This window comes from Oncorhynchus clarkii, chromosome 16, assembly GCF_045791955.1.
Source record: "Oncorhynchus clarkii lewisi isolate Uvic-CL-2024 chromosome 16, UVic_Ocla_1.0, whole genome shotgun sequence".
In the NCBI taxonomy this organism is placed as follows: Eukaryota; Metazoa; Chordata; class Actinopteri; order Salmoniformes; family Salmonidae; genus Oncorhynchus; species Oncorhynchus clarkii.
Genome location: NC_092162.1, coordinates 67311156 through 67334010, shown reverse-complemented (window position 1 = coordinate 67334010; position 22855 = coordinate 67311156). Strand labels below are relative to the sequence as shown.

Genomic DNA, 22855 nt, shown 5'->3' with positions numbered 1-22855 from the left:
GCAGGTAGAGAGCACTTTATTGCAACTGCAAAAACATTTATTGGTTGTGCCTGCGTATGTAACTCAGCACACAAATACACAGTACATAGGACTGCATTTGTGCCATGCGCCTAGACAGCTGTAACATCAAGAGCAATGATGGCCAGCATCTGAACATGTTCTATATGCATTAGATTTAACTCTATTTCAACAGACTTTTAAATGTGATACAAAACATGGATGTCTCCGTCACCTGACTACCACAACACAGCATTTTTATTTAGGCAGTGTGGTGTCAGTCTAATGACGCTGACAAAAACATATTTACCATTCAATTACAGGTAAAAGTAGAAGTCATTCTTAGTTATCAAGTCAAATTGTATTGGTCGCATACACATATTTTAGAAAGATGGCATCTGAAAAATATATAATGTCAAGTTGTGAGACAAAATAAGGTGGGGGAGGTCACAATTGAATCGATTCCTCAACCCCCTTTTCAAAATCATCACTACTCCAATTAATGTGCGTATACGATATGGTTCCCATCACTGTTAATAACACATGTATGGCTTTCAACAGGGTTAAAGATTTGACTTGGAAAGAAACATAAGCAACAACAACAACAAAAAATATGAAAATGCAAAACGTTGACACGTATAGATCAGGATATCATTATGTAGGACATGCAGAACCAGCTAGTTGGTTGCTCGTATGTCTCGTAATGAGAGACACGCAATATGATACAACAATTCTCTTCTGTACTGGTTTCTCTGTGCAGAATGCTCACTAGCGCCTAATAAAATTAATCAAAATGAAAGGAAACATCACTATTTAGTCTGGGTAAATAACATATCAAACAATGTTCCTGTTTTATACCATTAAGACATCCCATGACTCAATATTTTACTACACTTATGCCTCTCAACATTACACTAAGCCCTACAACTCTAAAAAAAAATCTATTCATATTTGTTCTACTTTCAGCTGGGAGAGAGAGGTATGCAAACATGTACTTTTCATATTCTCTTAGTTTTGTTCCTCGGGTAGGCTTCACGTCAAGCACCAGCCCTCTATGTTGTTGATAGGTTCTCTTGAAAAGAGATGAATGTCGCTGCTAATATTTCATTGGTATTTTGCATTACTCATATAACCATGCACAACCAATAATTTCACAAAACAAAGTAAAGCACAATTAAAAAATTCAAGATTTAAAAACATCAAGGTTTGTAAGGTTTTAAGGTTATGGCCCATAGGTTTTTAAAGAAAAACAAAATAACCGAGTCATTGATAACAAAGATTTTGTATATATGGATAAAATAATGACCAAAGTGGTGGAATTATAGACTCAGGTCTCTTATAGAATCAAGTGCAGACTTTCTTAGCCTTTCTACATGTTTCCTAGGTAGAAAGCAGCCTGCAAAGACAGAGGAGGAAGAGGAGAAAGGGATTAGATTGAATCCATAGACTTGTAGATGCATTTGTGCTATTATTTAAACTACGGATAATAACAACAACAAAAAAACACTTAGAAAATCTTCAAAAAGTACTTACAAAAACAAAAAAAAAACTTCATTCAAGGCTCAGTAGCTCAACATCAAAGATGAGGGTGGCGTTGGGTGGAATGATCCCCGGGTGGCCCTTTGCTCCGTAGGCAAAGTCAGGCGAGCAGGTCAGCTTGGCTCTCTGACCGACACTCATCTGCAAGGAAGTGAGGGGGACATAGGTCAAGCACAGCCACACTGAGATAAAGCTATAGAGGAACCTCTATGTTTTATTTCAGAAAGAAGCATTTATTTTATGATACTGTTGACAACTTTTTTTTGTTCAAATTGTGTTAATTTATGCATCACTTTTTGGTTGTACATAAAGCAGCAATTGACCCCAGACCAGACGCTTAGTGTGTGTTTGTGTAATTGGGGGAGCGGTTTGTCATGCTGTAAGTGTGGAGCCTCTGATGAAAACGCCGAGGGCTCTTGTGGAGAACTGCCATTGGCTGGGAGAATGCCTCGCCAACACAACAAAGACTAATACGGGCACGTCTCTTCACCGCATCTGTCGCCCTTGATAAGAATATTATGTAATCAACCTCCTGGCAAAAGCCCAGCGAACTGCTTTGAAGTACAACACAATGCCTCAGTCTCTCTCTCCTGTTGCACACATTTCCCTTTCAATCTGCTGCAGCTACACATCACAGAGCTGTACAACAAGCAGACCGGACTGTGTGTACCGCCCTAGTAACAGTGAAGGTTTATGTGAATACTTCAAACCGTCTTGTATAGCCCACACAAAGCATGTCATATGTTCAGAGAAATACTATGTATGAAGGTCATTATGTTCCTACTGATGGAGACGGTGGTACCTGGAACAGTTCAATTCATCGAGTAATAGAAATGTTTTTGCTCTGGATAATCTTGACCGAGGGCTCATGCACAGCAAAGAAATACACCGATGGGACATTCTGTGCTTTGGCAAAATGGCAACCTCTCCGTTACAAGGACGTGGTAATTTCATTGTAAAACCCTTCTCCTGTACTTCCTAGAAGTAGAGGCAGACAGACACCAGAAATGTCTGCACAGTACACCTACCTGCACGACTCCCTCTTCCCAGCCACGGATCACTTCCTGTTTTCCTATTTTAAACCTGAAGGGCTTGTCCCTGTCACGGGAGGAGTCAAACTTGCGTCCATCCGTCAGAGAGCCTGAGGAGGAGGAAATGAGAGGCAGAGAGGATTTATTTTGACAATCTGTAACAGAGATGGTGGCATGTCTTGTTACGTTTCAACGCAATCATTTCAGAACTGGACTGGGGGTGCAATTCCTGCACTAAAACCCAAACTAACTTGAGTTCCAGCAGGCAGACAAACACTTAAGGTGAAAGACGTACATCCTGTGGCTCTTGTCGGTCTACTTCCATATCTACTGTTATGCAACACAACAAGGGACAAAAACGACAGTTAACGAAGCATTAACAATATATCTTCTGAGCTAGTGTAAAACTATATCCCTGAATGCAAATGAAGGGATTCCACCGATAGCAGAAATAGCCCCTGCAGCTGTCTCTCGGGGTGGGCAGCAAAGTGACAGGAAAATGCCCATAACTGGGCGTCTGCACTCGGCAATCCATCCCGAGGAGGCGTTCATTGTGTACTGTTGTTGTCACCACCAATCAGGCCGGGGGGGGGGCTAATCTCTGGCGTGCACTGCTGTGGGGCACATCAAGGGGGGCAAGATATAGATAGTAATCCCAGACGTGGCGGGGTTGGGTGGCCAGATTTTTTTTTCTTTTCTCGCTCTCCCTCTCTCTGCGTTGGCCAATATAATGATCTATTAGGGATGGAATTTATAATGCAAAAAACTTTTTCAGTTGTATTTCTTTGACGTCGAACGTTATCGTTGTTGAAAGTCTCAAAAATATCCCGTCAGGGAGCAGATTTATGCAAATAGGAGACTGACTTATCATGAGGGCAGTGGAGGAGTGTAATCATTGATGCCAATGGAAGCCAGGCTTCCCCCACATATTTGACCAATAAAAAAATAAAAATGGTATAAAATAATTTAATCTTTCATCTCTCTGTGTTTTCATACTTTCCCTTAAAATTGGCAAATGGCTGAATCTCACTGGAGAAATCATCAGAGCGAGGGAAACAGAGCCCCTCTGTCTTAGTATGTGTAGCCCATGTATCTGATGCTGTCTGGACTAAAAGAGTATGACATGTTGCCGCCACAGCATTTGATTGATTGATGCCAACAAGCATTTCACCTCCGTTAATAAAAAAAAAAGCTGAGCTCAACTGTCGGTTGTCCTGGCACATGCAAAATGTCCCCCAAAAAAAGAGGCCAGTTTGGATTTGGCTTTACACCAAATCAAATCGCATCAAAAGCAAAACGTTGTCAGAAAAACTTGTCCGTTCCTGGTCTGCTTGTGTCGTTGTCCTGCAGTAGCTAGCTTGCTAAATCAGCCCTTTCCTAAGTCCTGGATGGAGATTTGGACTCCATGATTATGATGGTGATTCTGATCTAACCATAAATTCATATATTGAGCCAAGGGCCTGAGATGATTGAAATGCAATATGTAGTCTAGTAGTCTCACGTTAACCAGCTAGTTAACTTAGCTGGTTCATTGTTGCCCATGCAAGGAAGTTAGGCTAGCAAGCATTTTAGCTAGGTGGAAGTTAGGCAAGCAAGCATTTTAGCTAGGTGGAAGTTAGGCTAGCAAGCATTTTAGCTAGGTGGAAGTTAGGCTAGCAAGCATTTTAGCTAGGTGGAAGTTAGGCTAGCAAGCATTTTAGCTAGGTAGCCTATGACAACAAAAACTAAAAGTGTACTGTATGACAGAGCCATATAATGTTTTACCAACATGAAAGAGAGGAGAATGACGTTGTCATTCAACTAGTCTACAAGTATGGCGAGTCAACTTTTTTTTAAACTTGCATGCACACACACAGAGCGAGAGAGAGAGAAAGCTGTACCATGGACAGTCGCATGATAAATTAGCAACATTGATTGGACTAAATTGTCTTTGGTATCTTTCCGTTTGTTTTCACTGTATTATAGCCTAGTTGATTTGACGACGTTTTAATGTTGAAGTGTAAATGGTGCAGGAATAAGGGAGGCAGTTGCTCCCGGTGTCTTCGTGCTGACTTGCGGTAACTACGTGGATCTAAACCCAGCAGTTGCTCCCGGTGTCTTCGTGCTGACTTGCGGTAACTACGTGGATCTAAACCCTGCAGTTGCTCCCGGTGTCTTCGTGCTGACTTGCGGTAACTACGTGGATCTAAACCCTGCAGTTGCTCCCGGTGTCTTCGTGCTGACTTGCGGTAACTACGTGGATCTAAACCCAGCAGTTGCTCCCGGTGTCTTCGTGCTGACTTGCGGTAACTACGTGGATCTAAACCCAGCAGTTGCTCCCGGTGTCTTCGTGCTGACTTGCGGTAACTACGTGGATCTAAACCCTGCAGTTGCTCCCGGTGTCTTCGTGCTGACTTGCGGTAACTACTTGGATCTAAACCCAGCAGTTGCTCCCGGTGTCTTCGTGCTGACTTGCGGTAACTACGTGGATCTAAACCCAGCAGTTGCTCCCGGTGTCTTCGTGCTGACTTGCAGTAACTACGTGGATCTAAACCCAGCAGTTGTTTAGTAAACTGTAGAAAACATTCACTTGATGGACCATGCTGTAGGTCATTTAACTATTTGTTACATGCAATATTTGTTTTTGTGGACACCGGACATGTATTGCTTTCTGGTACTGTGATGAAACAAGTATATGTGTAGTCTAATTTATTCCGCCACTGTGACTGTTGTCTTTTTTGTTGTCTCGGCCATATTGCATATCAGAGTGGTGGGCTAACGGGCTATAGAGCAAACAACACAATTATCACAGGTTGTAAATATGGCTTTTTTTACTGGCTTGGCTTCCCCAGTGATATAACTCAAGCACCAGCTATTGCATGAGGGTACAGTTCACACATGAATAACAGGAAAATATAATTTTCTGGCAGGAAATTAAAAAGTGGAAGAAAAAAAACTACTGTTGCTATAGCAAACGTAGTAAAACATGTAGAATCTTGCCAGTGATGTAAATATTTTGTGTATGCATGAACCCGAGTATAATGGAAGTTACATGATAATCCAATAAGATTGTTAGGACTACAATAGCAGCTATCCTACAGCTAGATAGCTGACAATTGAATAGTCTAAATCGTATGAGAACATGGAGAAAATTATAAAATATACCAACCCCTGCAACTATTACAATAACACACGAACTCATCAGTAAACAATTACAACGAAAGGGGGGAGGGGGGGGGGTCCATAAAAACACATCAGACAGCAATACTCAGTTCTTATCCAACGTCACCAATCCCCTCAACTTCAACAAAGGCAGGGTATCAGACTGGGTTTAAATCCCTCGCTGTCTCGACCTCGGATTGAACCCTGCAGCTGCCGACGTCTGAACCCTCAACACAGACACCTACCTACCTGCATGTTATATTACCCTACTGTAATCACCTACGAAGTGTCCGGTGGCTACATTGTAACAAAGTAGTCTTGACTTCGCACGCGATGTTACAATGTTGCTCAATTTATACAATGTAGTAATAACCGCATTCCAATACGAAGAAGCCACCTGCCTCCCTTGTACAGAAAGACGTAACGCAACACACTGTTGGGTGGCCAGAGCTAAATATGTATTTGCAATTGCATCCAAATGAAATTCCCCTGAATGAAAATATTACTATTGAAACAAAAAAAATGCACTCAATCGCCAAGGTTGTGGCCTGAGATTTAAGGGAATTTGCATTGGTGCTTGCATTCAGACAGACACTGGAAATGAATCTCCCAAACTCACCAACATAATGCACCACGCACGTCTGTCCTTTTTTAGGGAAGGTCCTTCCTGTGGGAGAAAAAGCCATAGAAAAACAGGATAACTGGCATGAAAAGACGACGCGACGCTAAAACAGGATAACGGGCATGAGAAGACTAAGAGAAGCTGCATTTTGTTGTGTGGAAATTAAAAGGAATTAACGGAAATCCATCAAAAATCTTGAGCTAAAGATATGCATAAAAATATTTTACCATCGCCCGGGGTTATTGTCTCAATTTCTACTCCCATTTCCTTCGTTAATATCCCTCCACCCTACCAAGAGACTATCTTCCTTCAATCTGCTATTTCAGCGGCTGTTGTCGTCTGTCTCCGTGCAGCGGCGTCTACCACGTGATGTGAATGTAGCGGTTAAACCGGAAAAAAAAGTGGGAGTGTTCGTCACATTTTGAGCGCGATTTTTTTTATTTTATTCTGTTCATAAATAATAACAATGTAATAACAATGTAATAACAATGTAATAACAATGCACGCACCATTACACGATCCCGCGGTGATTTTTCTTCTTCTGTTGGATGTTAGATTTACCTTCCCCATTTATTTATTTTAATATATTTGATCTGTAATGAAGCATCAGCATCCCAGACTAGAATTTAGGCCTACTGTATACTAGGTTAAAATACTTCAAATAAAATGTTGATCTTGATCCGTTTGAATATAAGTGGTTTATTACAAAACATATTACTCCGAGGTCCTTGCATCCAGTGAACAGTACTGGACACCAGTGGTTCCCAACCAGAGCTACTAAGACCCCTGGTGGTACCTGCCCTATCCACAGAGGGTACCTGGTCTACCTACACTTGAGAAGATCCATGAGACCATAGGCTTACTGGTAAAACGCACATGAGGGGGTACACATGAGGGGGTACTCTGGGCAGAGAAAAATTCAGTTTGTGGTACATTAACAGAGAAAGGTTGGGAACCACTGTTGTACACAAAAGTGATTACAATGGTTGGATAAGAAAACACACACACATGCAAAGATACAATACATAGGCGGAGTCAAGTGTCTGTGTTTCGGCCTGTGACCATGACAATCGTCTTCCATGGTATAAACACATGCGAGCTGCTGTGAAATAGGCAGCAGTGTCCTAGCATGGTGTCAGATGAGGTGTGAACAGTCATGCACCATGTCAGACAAAGACACTGACTGATGGAAGTGTCCAGCTAGACAGGCTGGCTGTGTCTGAGCGGAGTCTACAATCCCACTGCCTCCATTTCTTGGTTTCCAACCACTTTCCTGTAAAGAACAAAATGGCTTTGTAAGTGAAACAATGTCATAGAATTATCAGGAAAGCTAACATGTCTTCGTAAAATAATAATAATGAATTATATTTTTTATAAAATAATAATGTAGATTCTATTATGTACATTATTTTCATATTACTATTTGTATTACTTTTTTTTATCTACTTTTATTTACTACTTGTTATTTTGGTACTCTTGTATTTGTCATTGCTGAGGATCATTAGCAAGTAAGCAAATCGCTGTACCATGTGCACGTGTCCAATAAACTTTTATTTGATTTGCGAGAAAAACTAAAACTAGACAGCTACAGTGATCTACCACTAGATGTCAGTCTAGCATACAATCAGTTCAACCAATTTATCCAAGTAATGTAGATCCACTGTAGGGTATTGGGACTATCAACAGGATGGAAACTCACTCTGCTTTCTGTAGTTCCTGTTGGATCTGGCCGCGCCGCTCCTCATTGATGGGGTAGAAATAAAACAGCACCAGACCAATGAAGAGGAGGACGACGGGCACAGGGGCGAACAGGACCCGCAACGCTGTGATCACAGCTGGGTTCTGCCTGCAGGCCCCAGGCTTATACCCTGCAAAGCTGAGGGTGGGGAGAGGGGGGTTACACTCGGTAGACAAGCAATTGCAGAAGAGGGGAAACTCTTCTGAAAGTGCCGCCGCACCACAGATAGAATCCAAGCATTGGTACAAATATAGATTGAGTCATGTATGGATTTATTTACATCAACATGACTCTTCATTGGGTGCTGTTTGGAGACATGACAAAGGTCTAAACAGCACCCAAATGAAGAGTAATGTTGATGTAAAATAAATCCATACATGATTCAAATTATATTTGTACCAATACTTAGATTCTAGTGTCCAATCCCTGCAGGTGGAACTCACTGTAATGCCAGGGTGGAGATGCCCACAGACATCCCCCCTCCAAACTTGTTGAAGAAAACATAGCAGGAGTAAAACATGGGCTCTAGGTCTGTACTGGTGGGATTCTTCACCTTGAAGTCATCAACTACATCCGGCAACATAGACCTACACACAGACAGGATGACAAGGTACTGTGTGAGAATACATTGTAGACTATTTCACTAAATAAATAACACATTTATTACTGTCCACTTCTTCTTCCTTCCTTCCTTCCTTCCTTTAGTAGATGAGTTAATAGTTGTAGTAAAACACAGATGTTTCTCAGCTCAGAGAGCACTGCAGACCATTTCTTAACTTTCAAGTCTTAACTTTCAAGTCTTTAGAAGTGTGGTCTCCAATAGCTGTGGAAAAATAAGAATCTCAGAGTGTGTGGGAGGGAAGCGCCCCAGTCCAGAGTGTGTGGGAGGGAAGCGCCCCAGTCCAGAGTGTGTGGGAGGGAAGCGCCCCAGTCCAGAGTGTGTGGGAGGGAAGCGCCCCAGTCCAGAGTGTGTGGGAGGGAAGCGCCCCAGTCCAGAGTGTGTGGGAGGGAAGCGCCCCAGTCCAGAGTGTGTGGGAGGGAAGCGCCCCAGTCCAGAGTGTGTGGGAGGGAAGCGCCCCAGTCCAGAGTGTGTGGGAGGGAAGCGCCTGAGTCCAGAGTGTGTGGGAGGGAGGCGCCCCAGTCCAGAGTGTGTGTGAGGTAAGCGCCCCAGTCCAGAGTGTGTGGGAGGGAAGCTCCCCAGTCCAGAGTGTGTGGGAGGGAAGCGCCCCAGTCCAGAGTGTGTGGGAGGGAAGCGCCCCAGTCCAGAGTGTGTGGGAGGGAAGCGCCCCAGTCCAGAGTGTGTGGGTGGGAAGCGCCCCAGTCCAGAGTGTGTGGGAGGGAGGCGCCCCAGTCCAGAGTGTGTGGGAGGGAAGCCCCAGTCCAGTTACCAGGGAGACAGGGCCATTATGATAAGCTATACTGACCTAACTGTTTATATAGTGGCTTTCAAGATACTCTAGAGCACTGTTTCCTGAACTCAGTCCTCGGGACCCCTAGGGGTGCACGTTTTAGTTTCTGCCCTAGCACTACACCACTGTTTCAAATCAACAAAGGTTAATGATTATTTGAATCAGTTGTGTAGTGCTAGGGCAGGCCTGGGCAGCTCCAGTCCTCGGGGGCCTGATTAATGTCACAGTGTTGCCCCAGCCCCAAGCTATCACACCTGACTCCAATAATCACCTAATTATGATCTTCAGTTAAAAATACAATTAGTTTTACGTCAGCTGTGTTTGCTAGGGATGGGGGTAAAAGTGTGACACCAATCAGGCCCTAGGGATGGGGGTAAAAGTGTGACACCAATCAGGCCCTAGGGATGGGGGTAAAAGTGTGACACCAATCAGGCCCTAGGGATGGGGGTAAAAGTGTGACACCAATCAGGCCCTAGGGATGAGGGTAAAAGTGTGACACCAATCAGGCCCTAGGGATGAGGGTAAAAGTGTGATGCCAAATCAGGTCAAAAACCAAAACGTGAACCCCTTGGAACTGAGTTAGGAGACCCTGCTCTAGAAGTTGCCTATCATTGTGATGAAATCAAGAGGTCAGAACATAGTTCTGAGGACAAATGCAAGTTGTGGCTCCTTAATGAGACAGAGAAAGTCAAAACAGTATCGTGCATATTCCTATAACATTACATTATTATGGGTGAAACAGTAGGAGGGTGTTTTACTCGTTTCTGGCACCAACATAATGGGGGGGGGGGGGGGCGCCAGGGTTAGTGCTATGAGTAATCAGGTGTGACCGTGTGGTGTGGCTGGAGGCCTGGACTAGTTACAGTATGCTACAATATCAGTGTGTTTTATTTAACCTTTATTTAACTAGGCAAGTTAGTTAAGAACTAGTTATTATTTTTTATAGTATTTTATTTACATATTTTTTACATGTACTTATTTTTCTCCCCAATTTTGTGGTTAGTTATTACTCATCGCTGCAACTCCCGTACGGACTCGGGAGAGCGTCCTCCGAAACACGACCAAACCAAGCTTCTGCTTCTTGACACAATGCCCTTTTAACCCGGAAGCCAGCTACACCAATGTGTCGGAGGAAACACCGTGCACCCGGCGACCGTGTCAACGTGCATTGCCCCCGGCCCACTACAGGAGTCGCTAGGGCGCGATGAGACAAGGACATCCCTGCCGGTCAAACCCTCCCCTAACCCAGGCGACGCTGGGCCAAATGGGTCTCCCGGTCGCGGCCGGCTACTACAGAGCTACTGGACTAGTGGCAAAGCTAGCTACTGCGATGCAGTGCCTTAGACCACTGCGCCACTCGGGAGGCACCAACAAATTCTTATTTGCAATGACGGCCTTCCCCGGCCAAACCCTATGGGACTCCCAATCACGGCCGGTTGTGATACAGCCTGGAATCTAACCAGGGTCTGTAGTAACGCCTCTAGCACGGAGATGTAGTGCCTTAGACCGCTGCACCACTCGGGAGCCCTAAGCCATTGAACATGTAATGGTACTGTATCTCTAATGCTTGTTAATACTATCATTTTAGTCATCACATTTATTGTGTTTTGACCTACAGTGCATCTGGAAAGTATTCAGACCCCTTGACAAGGTTCAAGGCTGTAAATTGCTGCCAAAGGTGCTTCAACAAAGTACTGAGTAAAGGGTCTGAATACTTATGTAAATGTGATATTTCAGTTTGACATTTTTCGTAAATTTGCAAACATTTCTAAAAAACAGTTTTTGCTTTGTCATTATGGTGTATTGTGTGTAGACTGATGAGGGAAAGAAGAAAAAAACAATTTAATCAATTTTAGAGTAAGGCTGTAACGCAACAAAATGTGGAAAAAAGTCAAGGGGTCTGAATACTGTCAGAATGCATTGTATGTGTACAAACACAAACTCTCACCAGGGCAGCAGGTAGAGTGCCGATAGACTAGACCCAGATATGATGGACATAATGATGAAGACAGGCAGGTTGCTCTGTATGGAGGCAATGATCACAAGGGCTGGTGCATACATCTGAAAAAAAGGAGAAACAACAGACAGAGTGATGAAGGAAGTTAAAAAATGTTAAGGGATCAGGTGAAACATATACATAACCACGTTCTTGTACAAGGGAACTTACACAGAGTCCTATGTACAGCGTCGTCTTCTTCCCCAGTCTCAAAAGCAATGTCTGCCACAGAGGGATGGACAATGTGGCAGCTGTCTAGACAAGGACACACACATACCAACAAAAAAAAACAAAGACACTCTTGTTACCTAAATCAATGCATGAACCTGCTCTGAATGAGTGTCAAACGTGGTTACTTTACTCACTAGCAGGATAAGGACGAGGTGTTGGAAGTAGGCCCCCAGACCTGCAGCATGGGTACAGAAGAGGGCAAAGTTTCCTTGAGCCATCTGGGTAATGTCGCCGTGACAGGAAAGAAAGAGAATCATTTAAAAGTCATTAACATCTCCATGATCATCATCATCATCATCATCATACACACAAAACACACAGTCCAGACCCTAGGGCGACCCTCACCTGGAAGGCAAGCGAGGCAAAGAGAAACCCGAATACGAGTTTCACGTAAGGGGTGTGTCCCACCACCATCTTCATACCTGCCAGGTAGGGCATACGGATACGGTCCAGGGTACTGAGAGGAGCTGGGGTGGAAAGTGAAACAAATCATCAATAAATAGCCTGATGTCTCTCGTACCCCAGTCAAAAAAAATAAAAAAATCTACATACAACAGAAGCACCTAAGAAACCATACTCACCCAACTGCTCCTTCACACCCAGGAAGAGCACAACACAACACAGGAAATAGATTCCTCCCAAAACTAAAGCAGCAAGCACGTAAGCTCTCCTCTGAAGCCAAGACAGAAAAATAACCAAATTAATATTAAATCAGCGTATCTGTACTAAGACACACAACAACAAGCTCAGGGGAAAACGTCAAAAAAATACTTGTCAGTTCAGACAAGACAAGATTACACTTCCTGTAATGACCACAAATAGGGAAGAACCTATAACTGCAATGCTATTGCTGAATTTCTACAGTACAGGCAAATTCTAGTTGATAAGTTCTCTTTCACACTTTTGACATATTGCAGAGAGGAAGTGATGCAAAGTTGTCTTCTCGGTTACAGAAGAGTGTGATAGTGGTTATTGTAAGAGCGAGAAGAGAAAGACGGTGGGGGTTATGGATATGATGGACCAAACCGTGTTCTGAAGGGTATCAGTGAGGGGTGAGGAGACGTTACGGAGGGAGGCCTCGCTGTAGTTCAGCTGGCTGCAGACTTGTGCACTCTTAGCATGGTACACCCCCACAATCTGACCCTGAATGGTTGCACCCGCCAGTGTTGCAAACACCTCCATCCCCATTCCTGAGGGAAAATAACTATTGAAGAGGATGGAGACATATACAATGAAAACAGTGACATGGAATTAACCAACCACGAGTACTATGAACCCTTGAAGTACCTGGCCTATCCACAGGGGGTACTTGAGAAGACTCATGAGACCATATGTTAACTGGTAAAAGGCACATGAAGGGGGTACTTCGAGGGTACTCTGGGCAGAGCAAAATGTACTTGGTGGTACAGTAACAGAGAAAAGTTTGGGAAACACTGACATGGAGGAAATGGAGAGGAAAAACATTTTACCTCAGGTGTTTTGGGGGTTAAAACCAAAGATGCTCTTTTTAAAAACAATATTACTGTATGAAGCAACTCCACCACTTCTTTACCTACAGCACAATACCAGCGTCAACATCTGTGAAAACGGTCCATTTCTACATTTTGTAGAAGAAAAAGTATATAGTTCTACCTGATAACATCAAAAGTTTAAACGTTTTAAAAACAGTGATTTTCAAACACTATTATCCCTTTCAAACTGTAATGAAACAGCAGGGAGCAGGTCTCGAACCCTCGACCTTGGAGCCCGAGATCCGGCGCGCTATCGACTGTGCCGCAAAAAGAATCCTTGTGCGGAGGGTCGATTTCCGCTTATAAACCCAGGGACGTTTTTCCCACCAACTTCACCACATCCAGCATCTTCCTTATATCTGAAAGGTATTGCCGGTATCAATGTCAAAACTTTTATTTCTGCATAACTAATCATTTCGATAAACTTTGGCCTAAGGCTTAGCATAACATTTTGCCGCAATGCTGAGGCAGCAATCGTTGTAAAGGTATTCCCTTGTGTGGTCAAGAACATTTCAGCACGGTTTTTATTGATACAGCTACCATGTTGTGCTGCTGCCATGATGTGTTGGTACCATGCTATGTTGTTGTCTCTCTCCCTTTAGTGATGTGTGTTTTGTCCTATCATTTTATATCCCAGCCCCGGTCCCCGCAGGAGGCCTTTTGCCTTCTGGTAGGCCTTCATTGCAAATAAGATTTGTTCTGAACTGACTTGCCTAGTTAAAATAAAGGTTAAATAAATCAAATTAAAGTCGCTCTAGTTCATGTATTTGCTCATCTATCACTAATCAGAAACAATTAGCATGCAATAACGCCAGTCTAAAATATGCCAGCCTAAAATGTGTAGGCATATTATTTTTGCTCGACTTCGTATAGGCAAAAGCACGTGGTTACTAGTCCCAACGCTCTAACCACTAGGCTACCTGCCGCTCTGCCTCACAAACACACACGATTGTCTTCCCTCAAGCGTCTTAGACGATCGTGCCACCTCAAAAGCTAGCTAATGAGGTGAAGCAAGCACGAAACTTCAGGCTAAGGAGTTTCACACATCCCTATGTGCTCCATCCACCCCTCAAACATACTCAACAGCGACCCCAGCGTTGAGCTGAGCTCAACTGTAGATCCGAGCTCAACTGTAGATCCGGTTCACGGTACCACTGAGCGCTCCCGAGTGGCGCAGAGGTCTAATGCACTGCATCTCAGTGTCACACCAGTACCTGGTTAAAATCCAGGCTGCATTAAATCCGGCTGTGATTAGGAGTCCCATAGGACGACGCACAATTATCCCAGCATCATCTGGGTTTGGCAGGGGTAGACAGTCATTGTTAATAAGAATTTGTTCTTAATTAACTGACTTGCCTAGTTAAATGAAAGGTTCTACTTAAAATAATAATAATAATAATAACTAAATAAATAAAAGGATGTCAAGCTGCTTAGAAATAGGGGTGAGCTGAGTACTCAGGCAACAGATATGGAGAATTTTCTGAAAACATATTTTTTATGACATGTTTTTTTTTTTTTTTTTTTAGCTGCCAGCACGCATCTCTGTTTCACTCAAACAGTGTGAAGCTGTGTGCTCTAAACAACTATTGGCTAAATCTTCTGTAACAGTCAGTATATGGTGTGGCCACCAGCTGCATTAAGTACTACAGTGCATCTCCTCCTCATGGACTGCACCAGATTTGCCAGTTCTTGCTGTGAGATGTTACCCCACTCTTCCACCAAGGCACCTGCAAGTTCCCAGACATTTCAGGGGGGGAATGGCCCTAGCCCTCACCCTCTGATCCAACAGGTCCCAGACGTGCTCAATGGGATTGAGATCCGGGCTCTTTGCTGGCCATGGCAGAACACTGACATTCCTGTCACGCACAGAATGGGCAGTATGGCTGGTGGAACTGTCATGTCGCAGGGTCATGTCAGGATGAGCCTGCAGGAAGGGTACCACATGAGGGAGGAGGATGTCTTCCCTGTAACGCATAGCTTTGAGATTTCCTGCAATGACAACAAGCTCAGTCCGATGATGCTGTGGCACATTGTCCCAGACCATGACGGACCCTCCACTCCAAATCAATCCCGCTCCAGAGTACAGGCAACGGGGTAATGCTTATTCCTTCGACGATAAACACAAATCCGACCATCACCCCTGGTGAGACAAAACCGCAACTCAGTGAAGAGCACTTTTTGCCAGTCCGGTCTGGTCCAGCGACAGTGGATCCATAGGCGACCTTGTTGTCGGTGATGTAAGGCAGGTCCTCACCAGACAACAGGCCTACAAGCCCTCAGTCCAGCCTCTCTCAGCCTATTGCGGACAGTCTGAGCACTGATGGAGGGATTGTGCGTTCCTGGTGTAACTCGGCAGTTGTTGTTGCCAGCCTGTACCTGTCCCGCAGGTGTAATGTTTGGATGTACCGATCCTGTGCAGGTGTTGTTACACGTGGTCTGCCACTGCGAGGATGATCAGCTGTCCATCCTGTCTCCCCGTCGTGCTGTCTTAGGCGTCTCACAGTGCAGACATGGCAATTTATTGCCCTGGCCACATCTGCAGTCCTCGTGCCTCCTTGCAGCATGCCTAAGGCACGTTCACACAGATGAGCAGGGACCCTGGGCATATTTCTTTTGGTGTTTTTCAGAGTCAGTAGAAAGGCCTCTTTAGTGTCCGAAATTTTTATAACTGTGACCTTAATTGCCGACCGTCTGTAAGCTGTTAGTGGCTTAATGACTATTCCACAGGTGCATGTTCATGAATTGTTTATGGTTCATTGAACAAGCATGATAAACAGTGTTTAAACCCTTTACAATGAAGATCTTGTGAAGTTATCTGGATATGTACGAATTATCGTTGAAAGACAGGGTCCTGAAAAAGGGACGTTTCTTTTTTTGCTGAATTTAGAAACACTGCTGTTTTCAGACACTGGTTTGGTGCTGGAGATAATGAATATGAGGTTGGAAAGTGGCAGAATTGCCATTCAAGGCATACTGTCCATAGACTGAAACCAAGCCAGTATTTATATTATCTCTAATGCACACAACACTTCTTAAATTAGGCGTCTTTTTTTTTTTTTTTCTTTTTACACTGAAGTTCAGGAAATGTGTCTGTGTCTCTGATCCTTGACCTGTTAACTTTAGCTTGCTTTCAGCCAACAGAGTCAGTCACTGCCAGGAAACCAAACCCTCAACAGTCAGGCATGAAACTGACATCCTGTCTGGCCTGCCTACGTCTCTATACAAATAATAATAATAGTGATAACCACTACATAGGCTGCATCACAACAACGGAGAACATTAAGAGTTTCAGTGATGGTTGTACCATCATCATTATCATAACAATGTGTTTACTAATAATTTAATCCGGGAAGTCCTGCTAAAATTAAATGAAATCATATTTTCCAAGGGAAACCTGAAACAATATCTGATGAGCGGTTTAACTCCAGAGGATGCCTTACTGTAGCCAGTGGCAGAGTCTCTGTCCTTCTGGTCACCCCCCAGGAACATGTTGAGTGAAGAGTAGGGGACATGATAGCACTGGAGAGGGAAGAGATGGACTTTAACCACAGGAACAATGCACAAAGAACAGTAGAGTATTTGGCTGTAACCATAGTTCTGTTAGAAGTTGGGTGCACCTAAACATTATAAGCACCGCTGGCAAAATGGAATAGATTGGGGCACACCTCCATCTACATTGACAGTGCTGTAGTGGAGCAGGGCAAGAGCTTCAAGTTCCTCTGTGTCCACATCACTAAGGAATTATCATGGTCCAAACACACCAACACAGTCGTGAAGAGGGCACGACAACGCCTCTTCCCCCTCAGGAGGCTGAAAAGATTTGTCATGTTTTACAGCTGCACCATTGAGAGAGAGAAGCTTGACTGGCTGCATCGCCGCTTGTTATGGAAACTGCTTGGCACCCGACGCTACAAGCTTGTCACACCTGTATTTGAGAAGTTTCACCCATTCTTCTCTGCAGATCCTCTCAAGCTCAGTCAGGTTGGTTGGGGAGTGTTGCTGCACAGCTATTTTCAGGTCTCTCCAGAGATGTTCTATTGGGCTCAAGTCCGGGCTCTGGATGTGAAACTCAAGGACATTCAGAAAATGAAGCCACTCCTGCGTTGTCTTGGCTGTGTGCTTAGGGTCATTTTCCTGTTGGAAGGTGAACTTTGGCCCCAGTCGGAGGTCCTGAGCAGGTTTTCTTCAAGAATCGCTCTGTACTTTGCTCAGTTCATCTTTGCCTCAATCCTGACTAGTCTCCCAGTCCCTGCAGCTGAAAAACATCCCCACAGCATGATGCTGCCACCACCTTGCTTCACTGTAGGGATGGTGCCAGGTTTCCACCAGACGTGACACTTGGCATTCAAGCCAAAGAGTTCAATCTTGGTTTCATCATACCAGAGAATCTCGTTTCCCATGGTCTGAGAGTCTTTAGGTGCCTTTTGGCAAACTCCAAGTGGGCTGTCATGTACCTTTCACTGAGGAGTGGCTTCCGTCTGGCCACTCTACCATAAAGTGTGGCTACAGAGATTGTTGTCCTTCTAGAAGGTTCTCCCATCTCCACAGAGGAACTGTAGAGCTCTGTCAGAGGGACCATCGGGTTCTTGGTCACCTCCCTGACCAAGGCCCTTCTCCCCCGACTGCTTATTTAGGCCGGACAGCCAGCTCTAGGAAGAGTTTGAGGTTCCAAACTACTTCCATTTAAGAATAATGGACGCCACCATGTTCTTGGGGCGCTTCAAGGCTGCAGAAGTGTTTGGTACCTTTCCCTAGAACTGTGCCTCGACACGATCCTGTCTCAGAGGTCTACGGACAATACCGTCGACCTCATGGCTTGGTTTTTGCTCTGACCTGCACTGTGGGACCTTACAGCGCCTTGCAAAAGTATTCATCCCCCTTGGTGTTGTTCCTATTTTGTTACATTACAATCTGTAATTTAAATGGATTTTTATTTGTATTTCAGGTAATGGACATACACAAAATAGTCCAAATTGGTGAAGTGAAAAAAATAACTTGTTTAAAAAATAATTAAAAAAGTGGTGCGTGCATATGTATTCCCCCCCCCCTTTGCTATGAAGCCCTAAAATAAGATCTGGTTTAACCAATTACCACAGAAGTCACATAATGAATTAAATAAAGTCCACCTGTTTGCAATCTAAGTGTCACATGATCTCAGTGTATATATATATATATACACACTTGTTCTGAAAGGCCCCAGAGTCTGCAACACCACTAAGCAAGCGGTACCATGAAGACCAAGGATCTCTCCAAACAGGTCAGGGACAAAGTTGTGGAGTAGTACAGATCAGGGTTGGGTTATAAAAAAAATATCAGAAATTTTGAACATACCACGGAGCACCATTAAATCGATTATTAAAAAAATAGAAAGAATATGGCACCACAAGAAACCTGCCAAGAGAGGGCCGCCCACCAAAACTCACGGACCAGGCAAGGAGAGCATTAATCAGAGAGGCAACAAAGAGACCAAAGATAACCCTGAAGGAGCTGCAAAGCTCAACAGCAGAGATTGGAGTATCTGTCCATAGGACCACATTAAGCCGTACACTCCACAGAGCTGGGCTTTACGGAAGTGTCCAGAAAAAATAAGCAAACACGTTTGGTGTTCGCCAAAAGGCATCTGGGAGAATCCCCAAACTTATGGAAGAAGGTACTCTGGTCAGAGGAGACTAAAATGTAGCTTTTTGGCCATCAAGGAAAACACAATGTCTGGTGCAAACCAAACACCTCTCATCACCCCAAGAACTTCATCCCCACAGTGAAGCATGGTGGTGCAGCATCATGTTGTGGGGATGTTTTTCCATCGGCAGGGACTAGGAAACTGGTCAGAATTGAAGGAATGATGGAGGGCGCTAAATAAAGTGAAATTCTTGAAGGAAACCTGGTTCAGTCTTCCAGAGATTTGAAACTGGGACGGAGGCTCACCTTCCAGCAGGACAATGACCCTAAGGATAATGCTAAAGCAACACTTGAGTGGTTTAAGGGGAAACATTTAAATGTCTTTAGAATGGCCTTGTCAAAGCCCAGACCTCAATCCAATTGAAAATATGTGGTATGACTTAAAGATTGCTGTACACCAGTGGAACCCATCCAACTTGAAGGAGCTGGCCCAGTTTTGCCTTGAAGAATGGGCAAAAATCCCAGTGGTTAGATGTGCCAAGCTTATAGAGACATACCCCAAGAGACTTGCAGCTGTAATTGCTGTAAAATGTGGTTCTACAAAGTATTGACTTTGGTGGGGGTGAATAGTTATGCACGCTCAAGTTCTGTTTTTTTGTCTTGCTTCTTTTTTGTTTCAAAATAAAAAAATATTTAGCATCTTCAAAGTGGTAGGCATGTTGTGTAAATTAAATGATACTAACCCCCCCAAAAAATCAATTTTAATTCCAGGTTGTAAGGCAACAAAATAGGAAAAATGCCAAGGGGGTGAATACTTTGCAAGCCACTGTATATAGACAGGTGTGTGCCTTTCCAAATCATGTCCAATCAAATTGAATTTACCACAAGTGGACTTCTCAAGGATGATCAATGGAAACAGGATGCACCGGAGCTCAATTTCGAGTGTCATTGCAAAGGGTCTGAACACTTATGTAAATAAGGTTTTTCAGTTGTTACATATGACATTTGCAAGAATCTCTAAATCTGTTTTCACTTGGTCATTATGGGGTATTTTGTGTAGATTGTAGAGGATTTTTTACATTTTATTTAATCCATTTTAGAATAAGGCTGTAACGTAACAAAATGTGGAAAAAGTCCAGGGGTCTAAAAACTTTCCAAATGCACTTTATATGTACATATCTACCTCAATGACCTCATACCCCTGCACATCAACTCAGTACTGGTACCCTGTGTATGTAGCCAAGTTATTGTTACTCATTGTGTATTTATTTCTTGCGTTTTTTTTATTTTTATAATTGTTCTATTATTTCTCTTTTTTACTCCTTTGCATCGTTGGGAAGGGCCCATAAGTAAGCATTTCACTGTTAGTCTACACCTGTTGTTTACGAAGCATGTGACGAAATAACATTTCATTTGATTTGAGCTTACAGTCATGAAGGCATCAAAGAGGCAGCTCCAGATGAAGAACCAGAAGAAACTGGAGGAGGGAGACATGGACTCCTGAGGCGTGAACCACATCATGATGTAGGCCAGGACGCCCAGAGGCATGGAGAATACGATCCTGAGGGGTGGAAGGGAGGGAATATTGCACATTACTTGAATGGTGAAATCATGGGCAGTTTTATCGTTTTTTATCATCAGAATGTATCCTAAATCAGTGATGTGGTGTGCAGAGAAAGAAAGAAAGGATACCTAGTCAACTGAATGCATTCAACTGAAATGTGTCTTCCGCATTTAACACAACCCCTCTGAATAAGAGGTGCGGGGGGCTGCAGATATTATGGGCGTTGCTCTTCTGAAGTCACTAACCAGGGAATGAGTTTGCCGATGCGTGTCCTACCACTCTTGATGACCATATATCCCACCAGAGGGTCAGTGATGGCATCCCATGCCCGGCCAAGGAAGAGGATGAGAGATGCATAGAAGGCCCCCATCTAGAGGTGCAGTATAAATAATCATTACTGGGTAGTGGTGGAGGTGGTGGGGTTGTTAAGAAATGAGCCTCTGCCTGGTGTTAATAGAACTCACTAACTAAAGTAATGGAGGTGACAGTGTTGTTAAATTACAGAGGGTGGCTGCTCTGTTGCATCATGGGATGAGGGCTGAGTGCAATACCACACCAATAAATATATATAACGAAAGCAGAATCTAAAATACACACTATGCTATTACCATCATATACGGTGCTGTTTGGTTGGTATAGTCACCCCTAAAGTAGTAGAATCTTACATTGAATTTCTAGGAGGTACTAATGAGGGGTTTATAGCCAAGGCTACACATAAAGGGGAAGTTACGAAATAACTTTTGTTAAACAACTCAACAAAGAGCATTTGATGCCAATAACTAAACTTCAGCCATGATGTTCGAGGCAGATTAATTAGTTGATCATTTTCTGCATTATAAAAACAACTTTCTTTGGAGAAGGGATGAGAGTTACAGTAATAATACAAATATTTGCATTCCCACCACACACACACACACACACACACACACTTGTAAAACTCCACCACACACATGCTACAGGCATTACAAAACATGCTATAAGAATTGAACTGAGGACACTATTCCAGTCAACTTGGAATAGTCTTCAGAAGAAAAAAAAACATCAATATATTACTACCATCCTTATTGATTATACTGACATTATAATCCTCATTATTAATATGCGTGGGCGGGGGAAGTAAATATTTTCTACAAAATTCCATCTCAGATCAATAGTTGAGGTTAAACATCAGTGTCATCCAGGCAGATCTCATCCGAGCCCCAGCACTGACCTGTACAACATCCAGCAGGAAAATCTGCAAGAAGAATCCCTTTGCGTTGGCCGTCATCTGATAGGGCATGCCACCAACTGCATAACTTATCTTCCTGGAGAAAGGAATGCCTCTGGTTTTCTGCAATAATATTACATGGTTTATTTAGCCTGCTCAATTCACATTAGTCCGAAGTTCGGTGGATACAAATTGAGAAAGGTTACAAAATAACGGGCAAAATAACATTACCCGTGTTGCGTTTCCATCCTTCGTTGTAGCCAACTCATTTTTGTCCTCATAGGGTGACCCATCACTGATCACCGTGGTATGTGCCATTCTCTCGTTCACAACTTAAAAATAACTATAATTTTACGTGGTATGGTATTATTAGTAAGCGATTTGAACTTCAATAGAGTGAGTGGCGTATGCTCGCATCGGTTTAAAACCGTATCCGCCGGTTCGCATTTTGCGGTGATATTCAACACAGGGTATTGATGCTTTGTCTTTCTGAATATTGTGAAACCACCAGTAACCACTCCTTGTTGAGATGACAACACCACCAGAAGGTTCCGATTACTATGGCTGGAGTACAAAAGTTGCATACAACTAAAATAAAAAATAATAAACGTTTTAATGGGCTTACCCTACAGAAATAGCACTATAATGTACTGATAGACAAACATCATTCCATATTTAAGCAGATTAGTTGACCAACTAGGCTATGGTTCAAACCCGGGTCTCATCTGCACCACAAGACTGTTAGCCTGCTGAGCTAAAGCCTAGGCCAAGGGTATTCAACTCTTAATAGAAATAGAGCCCCAAAGTTGTGATGTCATAATACCCACAAAACCTAGCAGTCAAAACAGGGAAATGGTACCAATTGTTTTTTCATCATTGGTTTTTCCCCATAGGGGATTTTAGAAACACTTAAAATAAGGGCTGTGTTTCTTCTAGGCTCACCTTGGTTTTGATAACCGTTTAAATCTCTCTAGGATAAGGGGACTTATCAACATATTCGGATCCATATACTCTCAGATTCTCAGAAAATGCTAATTACCATCAAAGTAGACATCATGCAAAACTGCAAGCTCTTGCATGTCAACTCTAGCTGACAGGTATTGTGTCAATTTAAAACTCGCACAAGACAGTTCACAGAAATTCAGCCAACTTGTGAATTACTACATTTAGTTAACATTAGATCTATCCAGAAATTATTACCTTTGCTTCAATTCGGCAGCCTCGTCCAGATCTTCATCATGGTATTTGTA

General features: G+C 43.3%; 2 protein-coding genes across 3 annotated transcripts; both read right to left on the bottom strand.

Moving 5' to 3' along the window:
- LOC139368960 (FKBP prolyl isomerase 1Ab) lies at positions 1-6721 on the bottom strand. 2 transcript variants are annotated; one of them, XM_071108491.1, is made up of 5 exons: positions 6558-6721; positions 6328-6375; positions 2565-2677; positions 1531-1677; positions 1-1393 (listed from the first exon to the last, which is right to left on the bottom strand). In XM_071108491.1, the coding sequence occupies exons 1-4, from the start codon at positions 6592-6594 to the stop codon at positions 1549-1551; spliced, it is 327 nt and encodes a 108-aa protein (XP_070964592.1). In that variant the 5' UTR covers positions 6595-6721; the 3' UTR covers positions 1-1393; positions 1531-1548. The 2 variants fall into 2 exon arrangements, with proteins under 2 accessions (XP_070964592.1, XP_070964593.1); XM_071108492.1 differs by having other exon boundaries at positions 1537-1677; positions 6558-6706.
- A 288-nt stretch (positions 6722-7009) lies between these two features.
- LOC139368959 (sodium-dependent lysophosphatidylcholine symporter 1-like) lies at positions 7010-22372 on the bottom strand. The gene is made up of 14 exons (XM_071108490.1): positions 21837-22372; positions 21609-21728; positions 20644-20768; positions 20263-20395; positions 16656-16734; positions 12731-12894; positions 12286-12376; positions 12050-12171; positions 11839-11922; positions 11645-11728; positions 11426-11538; positions 8512-8655; positions 8030-8206; positions 7010-7603 (listed from the first exon to the last, which is right to left on the bottom strand). Exons 1-14 carry the CDS (start codon positions 21921-21923, stop codon positions 7561-7563), a joined length of 1566 nt encoding a protein of 521 aa, XP_070964591.1. The 5' UTR covers positions 21924-22372; the 3' UTR covers positions 7010-7560.
- Between the last annotated feature and the right edge of the window lie 483 nt (positions 22373-22855).